The following is a 13,992-nucleotide window of genomic DNA, read 5'->3' on the forward strand; positions in this document are numbered from 1 at the left end:
CCGCCCAGGAGTCCGAGCGGAGGAGGAGACTCCGGCGCAGAGCGGGGGCCGCGGAAAGCGGGAAGGGAGCATCGGGGAGCGGCGGGGCCGAGGCCGGCCCAAGGGCGCCCTCGCTTCCGAGCCAGGCGCAGCGGCCGGCGGGGCCCGCAGCGCGGAGAAGTTTGGCTGCGGCTGGGCCGGGCGTCCCGGGGCCGCGAGGCGGCGGCGGCGCGGAGCCGGGGCCATGGGGGTGGGCGCGGGCAGCCGGGCTGGCGCGGAGGCGGCGCGGCGCGCACCGAGTCCCCCGAGCGGCGTGGCCGCGGCGGCGCAAAGTTAGCCCGGCGCCCCGGGACGAGCCTCGCAGCGCCGGCCGCCCCTGGAGCCCGCCTCGGACATGGGCGAGCACCCCAGCCCGGGCCCCGCAGTGGCCGCCTCCGCCGAGGCGGAGCGCATCGAAGAGCTGGAACCCGAGGCTGAGGAGCCGCTGCCCGCCGCGCCAGAGGACGTGAGTGTCCCCTCCCTCGCCTGGGCAAAGTTTCTGGGGGGGCTTTAGTGGAAGAGCTGCCCCGGCCTCGCCCCCACGGGGCAACTTAGGGCTTTCAAGGTGACGCGGGAGCGCCCCGGATTGGCCCGGTCCCCGCGGACGGGAGGGGACGGAGGGACCGGTCTCCCCGATATGCACGCGCGCGCCACCCCCGCTAGGGTTCCCGCGGCTTCCCTGCGGGTCACTGCTTCCGGACCCATCAGCTCCTACCGCTGCGCCCGAGACCCGTCGGCCGCCGGGGCCCCTTCCCCGCGGCTGGTGCAGTGCCGGGACACGGCGTTTTCCCGCAGAGGCGGCCGCGTCACAGCAGTGACTCCCCCACCCCTCCCACTCGCGACCTGCTGGCTCTCGGAGCCCCGGGAAGGAGCAGGCGTCGCAGAGTCCCCGGCCCCCGGCAGCGCAGACGGCTCTAGTGCCACCACCCCCTCCGCTCCAGGATTAACTCCCGCCAGACACCCGCCCTGTTGCAACACTGATGGAAATTCAAACTGACCCCTGTCCCTGAACTGGGCCGGAGGAGGGAAAAAAGGGGGTCTGGGGTGGTTGTGCTCCCAGAGGGTTCTCAGGAGTCTCAGACGGCGTCGTGGGTGCCAGGGACGGTCCCCTGGCGGGTACAGGCAGGGCTGCCCCCGAGGGCTTCTCTGCCGTCTGCTGCCTGGGTCTCCCTCAGGTCCCGAGAGCCATCGACTCGCCAGCACTGGGGAGTCCTGGGAACTGGAGTTTCTTAAGCTTCTTCTCCTGGTTAACCTGCAAATAGAGGTGAAAAACAGGCAGACACCCTGCTGTGCCCCATCCCTCCCTCAGAGTGGGGAGAGAAGCCAGGCCCCCCACATTATAAAACCGGAGCCAGAAAGTCTGAATGTGGAGGGAAGGGGGACTTTAAGGCCTTCTCTCCCCCAGCTGTCCTGTCACTGCCTTCCAGCCCCAGACCCTGGTAGAATCTCATGCTCTCACCACTCAGACTCAGCGGTGAAAAAGACAGGGTGGGTTTTCGGAAGCTCCTGCCAACTGCAGGCAAAATATTAGTGCTTAGGCAGGAGTTAGTTGTCCAGAGTAGGGGTCTCTGGCCCCAGGTCCTGGTGGAAAAGCTCGGGACTTACCTTCTGGGGGCTGGGTGTAGAGGTGGACATATAAGCTGTGGACAGCAGAAGTTATTAAAGGCACCTCGAGTCGGATGCCTTGTTCAGCTCATCCTTCCCTCCTGTCCCAGAAGGAGGGAACACCCTCCCGCCCCCTGACTTCCCTCCTTTGCTCAGTTCACACTCCCTTGGGGAGCTCTTCCCAGGTTTTCTCTGGACTTTCGTGGTGGGTGCTTAAGTCTGAGGATGTCTCCCTGTCAGCGGCTGCGGGGAGGTGGGGGGCTACGTCAGAAACATCAGAGGGCTGCTGAGGCCTTGCTGATAAGTGTATGTTTCTTTCTTTTTCTCCTCTTCCTCTTTTCCTGCATGGCCTCCCTCTCTGCCAGCACTGGAAAGTCCTGTTTGATCAGGTATGTGAGCAGTTAAATCCCCCCTTCCTTCCAGCCCTCCCTGCGATCAGTCTCCCTGCTTGCGTGGGCTTCCCTAGCTCTGCACTCTTGAGATGGTGACGTGGGATGGGGGTGTGGCTTAGTGCATCTCGGGCTGAACCGACACTGCTCTCTGCTGCTCTCCAGGTATTGGTAGGCGGGCTCTCCAGGTATTGGTAGGCGGGCTCCCCTGAGACTATTCTTACCTCCCTCCTCCTCCCAAGTCTACATGGTTTATACCATGTAGAAACTGGGTAATGTCTTGTTGAATGCCTGGGAAATTCTCCATATGCCAGGGGGTTGCAATAGAGAAGCTGGTGAGTTGGGAGAAGGACTTGGGTTAACATCCCCCTTCCACCATTAAAGGTCCACAGCCGCTGTTGAAATCAAATCTCTGCCATCCTTGGGTGACTCGCAATGCGTGCTCTTTTGAAGGCTGATTCCATTTCTTTGTTTCTGCAGTAGGGATGGAGGAGTATTATGGGGCTGGAATGAAAAAGAGCTTGTAGTGACTTGCAATGCCTAGAACTGTGTATGGGGGTGGAGCTGGGAGTGCCAGGTGTTGACTTTTGAATTTGGAGGTGGACATATGACCTTCAACAGGGGAATGGCTCTCTTTGCTTGGCACTCGTGTTGGGTGCTATTGTGTCTCCCAAGACTACCCTGCTTCCTTCTCCCTGATTGCCCTATAGCACAGAAGGAGAGGAGGCAAAAGAAGGAGCTATGGTCCTGGGTGAGAATGATTGTGCCATGAAGTTTGTGCAGCTTTAGGAGATCAATCTGGTTGGACCAGAGGGAGTATAATATAAAGCTGGGTTGGAGTGGGATATAAAACTGAAAAAGTAGCTTGGACCAGACTATCCTGTTGGAGGCAGGGGAAGCCTTTGCAAGTTTTTAGGAGGTTTGTTTCATGATCCAAGTTATGCTCTGGAAAGATCCATCTGTGATAGTAGGATAGAGGTAAGAGGGATTGCAAGGATGCAAGAAACCAGCTGCCAAGAGAGTCTGTTGCAGTGAATGGAGACAAGGACTTTGACTCAGATGATGACAATGAGTATGAAAAGGAAGAGGAACATGGGGATAAGAGAACTGGAGGATACTAATAGATGACATATATAACCTCAAGATTCTGAACCTGGAAAGGAGACATGGGAAGTTTGGCAAAAATAAGAACTGGTTTCAGACAAGTTCAACTTGAAGAGCCAGGTAGGGAAGCTGATGTGGCTCAAGCAATTGGACTCCCGCATAGCGCATGGGAGGTCCCTGGTTTGGTTCCCAATTCTTCCTGGAGAAGGCGAGCTGGCAGAATGGGCAGGCAGAGTGAGGTGATACGACAAGATGATGCGACAAAGAGACACAAAGCGGAAAGACAATGAGAGACACAACAAACCAGAGAGCTAAGGTGGCTCAAGCAATTGAGTGCCTCTCTCCCATGTGGAAGTTCCCAGGTTTGGTTCTGGGGTGCCTCCTAAAGAGAATATGAGCAGACACAGTGAGCACACAACAAATGGACACAGAGAGCAGACTGTGAGTGCAAACAAAGAGGGGGGCAATAAATAAATCTTTTTTTTTTTTTTTTTTTAAAGCCAGCTAAATGTAGATGCTCAAGTGGACTGAAGGTACGGAATTGCAGCTTGAATGACATACCAGGCCTGGGGGGAGGATTTGGGGGCGTTGTCCAATTAACCACAAAGGCCTGGCTGGGGTTTGGGGACCATCCACTGACTCTCGTCCTGATGGGGAAGAGCATCCCTGCCTTGGCTCCTGAGTGCCACCCACATTCCCTCTGACTCCTAAGTAGGCAACTGCTGGCCTGACACCCCGAGGCAGGAGGGAACCGGTGCTGCCGCCGCCACCACCACTACCACCAAACTGCCAGCCCTTCACACCCCCTGCCAGATTTAGAAACAGAACCTAGAACAAAGTGTATCATTCTTTTTTTTTCTCTGTCTGTGGCTGTCTCTCATTTGATTAATTTCCTTTGCCAGTTCCTGTGTGTGTGTTTACATTTTTAAATGAATCATTTGGGTGACTGGAGGGAAACTTTTAGTAAGGAAAATTTGGAACTTAAGGGAGCAGGGAAAATGTGTAGCACCTAATATTAGCAGGTGGCCTATGAAATCCAGTTTCTCCAACTGGAGGTATGTAGTGGGTGTTACTGAGAGCATTCCCCTGCTTCTGAGATGACCCATGCAGAAACCATTCTGGAGAGACAAAATTAATTCTAGGAAAGACACTACCAAAACTTACTCTGCCTTATGTCTACCCTCATCCCTTATCCCTCATGCAGTTATTAGAAACCTATTTTGACCTTCTGACTTCCTCTTGGTGCTTGGTATTTAAGGAACGCTGTTCCTGAGCAGGTCTTTGGCCTCTGGTTGATGTCCAGCCCCTCTGTGTTCATTTCCCTTCTCTGTTAAGCCATACCTGGACTATTCCCTGATAGGGTTAAATGAACAATGTGTTTGTAGCTTCCTCTCCCTCTGGGTCTTCAATGTGAAGGTAGAGTTTGGCAATTGGGGAACTTGGTGCACTCAGGAAGGAAAGGTTAGCTGGGGTGGCAGGTAGCCTCCCCACTGTTTAATACAGCAATTAGCAGCATTGATCGGCCAGACAGTGGCAAGGACAGGGAGTCCTTTCAGAGTCCCTTAAGCAAATGTGACTGGAGAGTTTACCTTGCAGAGGGCAGTGGGTTGGGAGACTGGCCCCAGTGAGGCATGTCCTCCTCCCTTTCTAGGATGTGGAATCAGACAGACCTGAGTTTAAGTCTTACTGACTTTTTGATTAGGGGTCAAGTTGCATTTTGATTGGGGTCAAGTTACATTCACTGAGCCTTAGTTTCCTCATTTATAAAATGGGGTGACTCATCTTTAACTCGAGGGAAGACTGGGGTAATTAAATGGAAGTGAAAACTCCCTCAGCAAAGCCAAATACCCAGTGAGTGTTCAACAAACGTCTCTTGACTGGGAATCAGAATTGCTGGAAAGAAGCATAAGGACCACTTCTGAGTGCCAAGCCCCCATGGCTGCTCTAAACCAGTTCCATCTCCACCTGGCCTCCTGGAGAGAGTGCAACTTCTGAACCCAGAGGATTTTTCTGCTTCCTTTCCCCAAGTGTCTCCCCTCCCCAAACCCTTTCCCCCAGCCTGAGGGCCTTCCCTGGGCCTGACCCTGTAGCCCACCTCCTTGTAAGTCCTCCTGCAAGCTTGCCTGAGGGGGTTCTGAGAGCTGAAAAGAGGTTCAGATAGGGCACTGAATGGGTTAGTGAAGAGCCGCAGAGAAAACACCTGCCCCAGAAACTGCAGCAGCTCCTGGAACACACGATTAACCAAGACAGGAGTTCCCAGAGAGATGCAGCACGTGGGCTTAAACTAGAGCCTTGCTAGGGCTCCTCACCTCCACCCCCCTATCAAGTTGCCAGGACCCTGGAGGCTGCAGACTTCCCTCTACCACAAAGCTTTCCGACCCTACTCCTGCCCCCCGTGAGCCAGGAAGTCATACTGGGGTTAACTCTTTTATCCCTGACCACTCACACACACAAAAAAATGCATTTGACAGCACTTGTGCAGTAGAGCCAAGGGATCTGAGGTTGTTTGTTGCCTGCCTGTCTGACACCTAATAGGGACACAAGTGTTTGAGTGAACAAGTTGGACTACAGTCCTGCCTGCGTTGTCTAGGTCCCCTCCAGGAGCAGGCCCTGACTGGAGAGCTACCTTGCCCATTTAGTCCCACTGGGTTTGCTGCCAGCTTGACGGCTGATGGAGGCATCTTGTTCCATCTCAATTTGCAAATGAGGAAACTGAGTCAGTGACCTTCTGCAGTTGCTTTGTGCCTTACGTGAGAGTGTGGACTAGAGCTCAGTTCTTATCTCCCTCTGACCTGTGTTCCTAGATCAGGCCTTGCAGGGTTCCACCTGCTAACTGGGTGCCCTGGAGCTACTAAGGCAGGGAGGGAGTCTCCAGTGGGGAGGACTCAGGCTCTGCAGGGGGGCAGGTCTGGGTTAGATACCAGTCAGGCTTCTGCTAGCTGTGTGCTAAGGGATGAGCCAGGCCAAGTCGCCAAGCCTCAGCTTTCTCATCTGTAAACCGCCTAGAATAATACCTTTGCCACAGTGTTGTTGCGGAGACTAATGAAATTGTGCGTGTGTAGTACTTGGCACGAGATGCAGTGAGCTTCTGACAAATATTAGTGTTATCATGTTCCTGAGATTTTTTTTTTAAAGATTTATTTTTCATTTATTTCTCTCCCCTTCCCACTCCCCTAACCCCAGTTGTCTGTTCTTTGTGTCCATTTGCTGTGTGTTCTTCTGTGTCCGCTTGTATTCTTGTCAGCGGCACCAGGAATCTGTCTCTTTTGTTGTATCATCTTGCTGTGTCAGCTCTCCATGTGTGCGGTGCCACTCCTGGGCAGGCTGCACTTTTTTCACACAGGGCAGCTATCCTTATGGGGCACACTCCTTGCATGTAGGGCTCCCTTATGCGGGGGACACCCCTGCATGGCACGGCACTCCTTGTGCGCATCGGCACTCCACGTGGGCCAGCTCATCACACAGGTCAGGAGGCCCTGAGCTTGAACCTGGGCCTCCCATGTGGTAGGCGGATGCTCTATCCGTTGAGCCAAATCCGCTTCCCTGTTCCTGAGATTTAATGAAATAAACAGTGTTTTCAAAATAACCTCTGACACTTAATAGATCTGGGTCTTGTGTTAAAGTGTCCAGATCCCCAACCTGAGATTCCTTCCACCATATCAAGCTGCTCTCATTAGGGCAGAAGCTAGAAGATCATATTTCCCTCTGAACGTTCAGTAGAGAAAATAGTTTTGGACAAAGGCTGCCTGGGGAAGTGCTGATGAGGGTTTCCCACCTTGTCTGCCTGCTGGTGGGGGTGTGTGGAGGAGGGCTGAAGAGTGAGAACGAGGCATCTAGCTGCTGCGTGGACTGGGGCAGGCCTCTCTGCCTAAAGCAGGGATTGCTGCAATTGGTTGGTGGTCGATTGGGAGACTGGGACCAGGGCACTGTCTTGTGTTGCAGAAATAAGTCAATGCATATCTTGAGTTGTGAACAACCAGAGTTGACCCCCCTTCCCCCAGCTTTTTGGAGCTGGGTACAGGTTGGAGTTGGTAAACATTTCTTTGAGGGAGCAAACATTGAGTATCTACTATGTTCACATTTGCCTGTCATTTTCTTTTATTCTCTGTGAGGTGGGTGGTGCTGTCTTCTCTTTGCAGAGGGGGAAACTGAGGCCTGAAGGGGCAGGGCTAGCCCAAAGACACAGATCAAATGTGGACCCTCTGGGTTCGCCTGGCCCCCAAATCCTTTAGCTCAGTGCAGTTGGCAGAAAGGCCACAAGAGGCGAAGGAGCCATCAATCGCCCCTTTATCCTGCCTGCTCTGCTCCCATCAGAAGTCTGCGTCCTGCCGCCCCCCCCACCCCCGGCGGATCTCTGCTCTCTCTTTCTCAGGGACCTGGAGGGACCCTTTGGAGACTCCCAGGATATGCAGCAGGGAGAATGGGGTTGGGCCCAAAGGGAGAGAGATGGGACAGGTGTAAGAGCCCTCCCTGCTCACCCCCACCCCCAGCTCTCCCTGCTGGCTGCTTCCCTTAGAATCGTAGGGGATTTGGCGCTGTGACTCGACTCAACTTCGGTCCCTGGGCGACTGTGACAGGCTGGGCCTGGATGAGTCAGCACAGCCATTACCTCTGCTCCTGTGCTCCTGGGTGCCCGAGGGGCTGCCTCTGAGCTCTGAGTCACAGCCCTCGGTGCCCCCCCACTCCCTCAGAGTCTGTGGCTGCCGCAACGGTAGGGGTTGTTCCTGGAATGGAGCCATCTGTGCACCCCGGAGACCCTCCGGGCCCTGAGGCAGGGGCAGAAGCAGAGTCTTCCCTAATGGGAAGGGACAGGGCCTGGTGGAAAGCTGTGGCCCCCACGCCTCACTGCCTATCCAACCCCACTTTCCTGCATTCCAAGAAAAGTCTGAGGCCTCTTCTTTCCCCTCACTGACTGGGTGTGGAGGGAGCTGGGTGGTTTTCTGGAAACATGCCAATTGTCCAGCCGCTGAGCCTGGTCGCTGGCCAGGGCACTGCTTGGGGAGGGGCAGCAGGGATATGGGTTTCTCTGCCGAGGGAAGGGAGTTCTAGCTCCCTAATCAACCTGCTAGTCCCAGGCCCTGGGATCCAGAAGCCTGGCTTGGGGCCCTTGGGAGAAGTGCCCACGAGAAGGGTGAGCCGCCCCTCTCCAGCCACCTGCAGGGGCAGCTGGAAGAATAGAAATAATCCACTTGGGAATCCTGGAATCACTGAAGCTCCTCCAGCTGTCAGAGGCTTGGCCAAATCCCAGGGGGGTGGGGGAACAGGGCCTGCCTGCCTCCATCTGGCTTCCCCAGGACACATGGGTCAGAACCTAGTTTTTAGGAACTGGTCTCTCTCATTCCCAGGGAGGCCTGAAGTCTTAAAACGTCACTCCCATCTCCTGCTTGGAGCAGGCAAGATGACACTACTCACCTGGAGTGCTTCTGGACAAGTTGTTACCTCTCTGTACCTTTGTTTCCTTTTCTGTTAATAATACTCCAGGGTTGGTGTGAGAATAAAAATAATAAAATGCATGTGAAAGTCAGTGTATTGAAGAGTAGGGAGAAGAAGTCAAGGGAAGGGTGTGAGATGGTTTTCTTTCTGGGGTGAATTAGCATCCTGATTTGCAAGGAAGAGGAGCTGGAAGAGAGGACTCTGGAGTCCCATAACCTCCCCTCTTGACCTCAGCAGCTGCAGGCCTGGACCTTATTTATGGGGCTGTAAATGTCTGTGAATGGGCCACAAGCCCCTGGTGGGCTTTGACTGTTGGGTGGGAAAGCTCTGCTGAGCCACAGCCCCCTAGTTAATCCTGCTCAGCTCAGAAGCAGCGTTTCCGACGTAGTCCCCACCCTCCAAGTGGGGAGGGGCAGCTGCCTGCACCTTCCCCCGTCCCACACACACTCACTGTGCTCGTTTCCCAGGACTCCTCTGCCTCGGTGGAGGGGGAGGAGGAGACAGTGGGGAGGGGGCTGGGATCTAGATACGGGAGAGCTTCCCTGGGATGACAGCTGGTTCATTTGCCCCAGGTGCAGGCTTTAGGGTCACACCCCCCCAGGGATGCCTCTCTAGATTAAGAATAGGGAGAGGGTCCTTGTGAGAGGGGAATCAGAGAATTCAAGTCCGGGGAGCAGGGATCCAGGGTGGAATAGTCCTGGAAATGCAGCTGGTGCAATCACACATGCATAATAGATACGAAGTAGATGTGTGTTCTTCTTTCTCCATGCTTTTTGACTGCTGGGTAAATTCAGAATCCTGGGCAGGGCTTGCTGGCCTGCGGCTGGAAAGGGCGATGGGGCTGCTGTCCTGGGTGCTGAGCAGGCAGATCCCAGCTCTGGCAGGGTTTGTTCCCTAAGAGCTCAGACTCAGCAGCCTCATTAGGCCAGTCAGTGATTCCTCAGCCTCTCCCGGGGCCTGGCAGCCCCAGCCAACCCTCTGGCCAAGGCCTGGATCCCAGGGACTCCTAGCTTTGCTGGAGGACTGCAGGCAAACTGTCAGCTGCCTTGAGGGCCTGTGGCCACTCATGAGATGAAGCGAGAGGCTGCTTTGGAGCCACCTATAAAGGGCCTGGATTTTGCAAAGGGAAAAGTGGACTGTACTGTGCACTCATGCATTTTTCCCAAAGAGTGTTCCACGGAGTGTACGGAAACAAGCAAACAAATAAACAAACAAAAACACCAAAAACCCACTAAGATCAAAGATCAAGTAAGTTTGGGAAATGTTGGGCCGAACAAAATCAGGCAGGTTTCTCCATTGCAAGACTTTGCGGGGCCCCTAATATGGTTCAGTGCATCATGAAACCGTGAAAAGTGGGTTTCTCAAACTTTTGGGACCATGGAACCCTTATTTCCTATACCATCTCGGGCCTGGTGTTCCTCAAAACGTACTTTGGGAAACCCTGAACTGGGAGCTGTATTTCGTATAACTGAACAGGCTGGAAAAATGAGGAAGGGCAAGACAGGAGCCAACCAGCCCCAGTGGAGGAACCCTGATTGATTCCCATCTCTCTCTTGTTCTGTGCCTTCAAGCTGGCTTCCTTTGTTCCCGCCTCTTTCTTTCCCTGTTCATAAAATGAGCCTGATGCCTGGCACAGTTGGTCCTTAATAAATACCAGTTAAATGGATAGATGAGAGTATTGGACAGGGGTTTCTCAAACTCTTTTAGCCACGGCTTCCTCATCATGGGAGAGACTGTAGGCTCTGGAGCCCCTGGATGTGAGTCTTACTGTTCCAATGACCAGCCATTGAAACTTGAACAATTCAGCTTTCCAGGCCTCAGTTTTCTACCCTGTAAAATGGAGCTAATAATGGTTTCTACCTCAGAGGTTGTTGTCAGGTTTAAATGGGGGAACCATATACTTAATCATCTGCACAAACACTTTTGAGAGTGAAAGGGGCACTGTTAATAATAAATTTCAGACATTAGGTCTAAACCGGGACTGTCCCAGGCAAATCAGGACAGTGGTGACCCCAGGTTTCCACGAGGTGGCACCTGACACTTTGCATACATTCTTCATGTGTTAGTTCATATCGTGCTACCGTTCCAGCTGATAGTGTGCAGAAGACCAATATACAGTACAGCTCAGAGCAGGGCTGCTCTGAGTGAGGGGAGGTAGAGGCTGCTTGGCAAGCCGCCCTCCCCCCCCAGCCCCTCTGGGCCTCGGAAGCCCTGCAGTCCCTAGAAGAGCAGTGTGAAAACCAGCGAGGTTGCTTTCAGCCCTCCTGTGCTGATCCATGTTTCCCTGACCTGCTGCCCCTCTAGCCAGTGCCGCCAGGTCCCTCTGACAGCACAGACCTGAGCAATTCCAGGCCCCACCTTACCTGTGTGGGTCCTCCTCATCCTGACCCCCAATTTCCCATCAGCCTCTTGAGTACCCAAGGCTTAGAGGAGAAGATGAGCTTCCCCTCCGGGCTGTATGGGTGTGGCTTTCCCTTTCCCCCAGGGAACTGGACGTCCTTACTCCCCATGAAAAGCAGGGAGAGTTCCCACACGTGATGGATGGGGAAGCTGAAGCCGGGTGGCTCAGCTTCTGCTGATCTGCCCAGGATTTCACAGCAGCTGGGGGCGGGCGCTTCCTCTGGAACTCTCCCTCCTCCGCCCTTGCCCCAGACAGGAGTAACAGGTGCCAGCATTACACAGAGGATTTTGTGGGTCATGTCCCCAGCGTGGGGTGTAAGAGCCCCAGAAAGGGGTTTGCATGGGAGATAGGAGGTCCGGCAGAGTGTGTGAGGCCCCAGCTGGAGAGGGCTGGCAACCTGGAGGATTAGGGGGCCAGAGGGCTGGGTGCTGGTGAGATTAAAAGTCCCTGTGGAGCCCCTTGCAGCTCTTTTCAAGGCCGAGGCAGGTGGGCGGGAGCTGTGGGAGGGAGCAGCCCCTCACTTTGTGCCTTTCTCTTCCCTCTGCCTCCAGCGCACTCCATTCAGACTGAATATGGACTCGGCCCTATTCAGGAGGCAGCTGCGAGGATGCTCCCTGCCTCCCCAGCACTCACGGCCCACATTCCTCCAGCTGCCCCCATCACCCCGGGCAGGCTGCCTCACTGAGACCCGGACCCCACCTCTACCCCAGAGCACCCCACTGCCAACGTGGGCAAACCGAGGGCCTGAGGGATGGTGACGGGAGAACTGCAGGACCCTCGTCATGTTCTTCACAAGGACATGGCAGTTACAGGGCCTGTTTCCCCAAAAACTCATTCCCATAGCAGATCGTGAAGGAGGCCCAAAGGGCAGGACATGTGCCCAGCGGGGTCATCTCCGGCTTTGTGGAGCCGCCCCCCTTGGTTTGACCAGCGAGTGAAGCCGGTCACAGAGCCGCACCAGCCCATCTGGGAGAGCTGCTGAGGGGCAGCTAGACCGGCTTTATAATGGAAAAATCAGCCCCGAAGGGAGCCATTTACCCTAAATTACACAAGCCCTAGTTAGTCGCTGGAGACAAGATGTGCCTTGTTCCGGTGCTTCCCCTGAGTGGGGGTGCAGCCTCCGTTAGAAGTTTCCTTTGGGGGCCACAGGGGCTACCCCTCTCCCGCCTTCTGCACTCACACTCTCTCTGGCTCTCTCTTCTGCATCTCTTTGTCTCTTAGTTACCCCTCTCCCTTTTTCTGCCCACGGGCAGCCTCTGCTCTTGCCCTCACTTTGGCCCCTGGCCCTGCCCTTCCCGGGGTTGGGGTGGGGGTCAGAGTGTCCTGTGTATTTGTGGGGCGTAGCCTGCCCCATCCCTACCCCTCCCTCATCTCTAGGCATCCCCGGGGTCCCTGAGGCCTCATTATTAGAGTAGCGGTGACCCCTCACTGCCTGGCCTGTCTGACGTAAAAGGCAGAGTTTTGGCAGAGAAGGGAGGCTCGGCCTGATTCCAGCTTGTTCTCTGCAGTCTGGAGCCTCTAGTGTGCTTGGGGGTGGGGGTGGGCGGGCTGTGGCGGGGGGGGGGGGGGGAGGGGGGGGGTGGGAGTTTAAGGAACCGTGGGGCAGCCCCTGTCACTAGGACAACAGCAGGGAGCCCTGGAGGGGGAGAGAGGAGGGAAGCAGGTGGTTCTTTGTCTGGAGCTGGAATGAGGGAGAGGGGCCATTGCCTGATCCGAGCCCCCCCACCCCCACCCCCCCCACCCCCACCCCGTGGCCCTCCCAAGCCTCCAAGGCAGCCCTGGGAGGGGGGGGTTGGCGTTCCTGCTCCCGGCGCAGGCAGGGCCACCAGGCTTCCTCCCCCAGGCTGAGGCACTCTGTGCTGTGCAGCTCACCACTGCAGTGCTGTTAGGGGTCTTCCCAGGACTCTGGGTTGCTTCTCCATCAGTACTACTTCTACCCCGAACCGCCCACCCAGCACCTGAGGACCACGTGCGACCAGGTGGGGCCACGGTAGTGAGTCCCTGTGACGGAGGAGAGGCTGGCACAGCTGGCTGTGGGTGGCTGGAGAAGCTCAGGGATGGGAGGGGTCCCAAGCACCAAGGAGGAGACCCTCCCTGTCTGCCATTGCCAGTTTCCCTCTTGAAGCTTCAGCGTCCTCACCTGAGCAATACGGATGTCAGAACAGTTGCTGTTTGGGGGTCTTTCCTGCTTTAAAGACCTGCTTATGATGGTTCTAAGAACCCCCTGGAGCCCCTGCCTCTCCCCCGGTCAATCAGGACTCACCGCACCCACATCTCTGATCCCTGAATTTTGCTCCTGAGCAGCAGAGCAGCCGCTGGAGGCTGAGTCAGTGACAACCAGCAGGGGTTTGGAGGCAGGGCCAAGCCACCTGGGTGCTGACTCCTGACTCTGCGGCTGGCTGGGCAAGTTGCTCAGCCTCTCTGTGCTGACTTTTCCATGCCTCCATTTCCTCATCTGTAATATGGAGACAATGCTAGAACCTGCTTCATAAGGTTTTGGGGGTTCAAGGAAAAATACATACATAAAGTGCTTAGAAGAGCACCTGGGCCCAAGGAAACACTCAGCAAATATTAAGTGTTAACTGTTCTTACGGACCTTTCTGGAACAGGAGGCAGGTGAATTTCCTGAATTATTTGATGGTGTGAACCGAATAGATGTTGTCCCTGGTATTTGGGGTTGAGGATGGGAGGGAATATGCAGGTTTTAAAACAGACCTCATTAGAGATGCCCCTTCTTGTTGAGGTATGGGGAGAATTGAAATTGCCCATGACTTCTGACTCCTGGCTGTTTCTCTTGGGTTGTGGAAATGCCACACACAGAATCAGTTTTCCTAAAATAGTCTTCATTGACCTTATCTATAAAGGTGGGGGAAACATGGGCTTGGTCTTCCAGACACTGTGAGAGAAAAATCAGTAGTACCGGAAGCCTTTCCGTGACATGCATGCCCACAGGTCGTCCTCAGTGTCTGGGTTATCTTTGTTTTAAAATTTTTATTGAGATGAAATTCACATACTATAAAATTCCCCATTTTAAAGCATACA

General features: G+C 54.9%; 1 protein-coding gene across 2 annotated transcripts in view; it reads left to right on the forward strand.

Annotated features, from left to right (window-relative positions):
- The first annotated feature begins 244 nt into the window (after positions 1 to 244).
- Positions 245 to 13,992, forward strand: part of RHBDL3 (rhomboid like 3) — a 47,597-nt gene continuing 33,849 nt past the window's right edge. The window contains exons 1-2 of one of the 2 annotated variants that reach the window (XM_058283856.2): positions 245 to 484; positions 1,989 to 2,012. In XM_058283856.2, the coding sequence (XP_058139839.1) occupies positions 374 to 484; positions 1,989 to 2,012 (135 nt within the window). In that variant the 5' untranslated portion in view covers positions 245 to 373. The remainder of the gene's footprint in view (positions 485 to 1,988; positions 2,013 to 13,992) is intronic. The other variant, XM_058283857.2, reaches the window with a different exon arrangement.

This window comes from Dasypus novemcinctus, chromosome 21 (assembly GCF_030445035.2).
Source record: "Dasypus novemcinctus isolate mDasNov1 chromosome 21, mDasNov1.1.hap2, whole genome shotgun sequence".
In the NCBI taxonomy this organism is placed as follows: domain Eukaryota; kingdom Metazoa; phylum Chordata; class Mammalia; order Cingulata; family Dasypodidae; genus Dasypus; species Dasypus novemcinctus.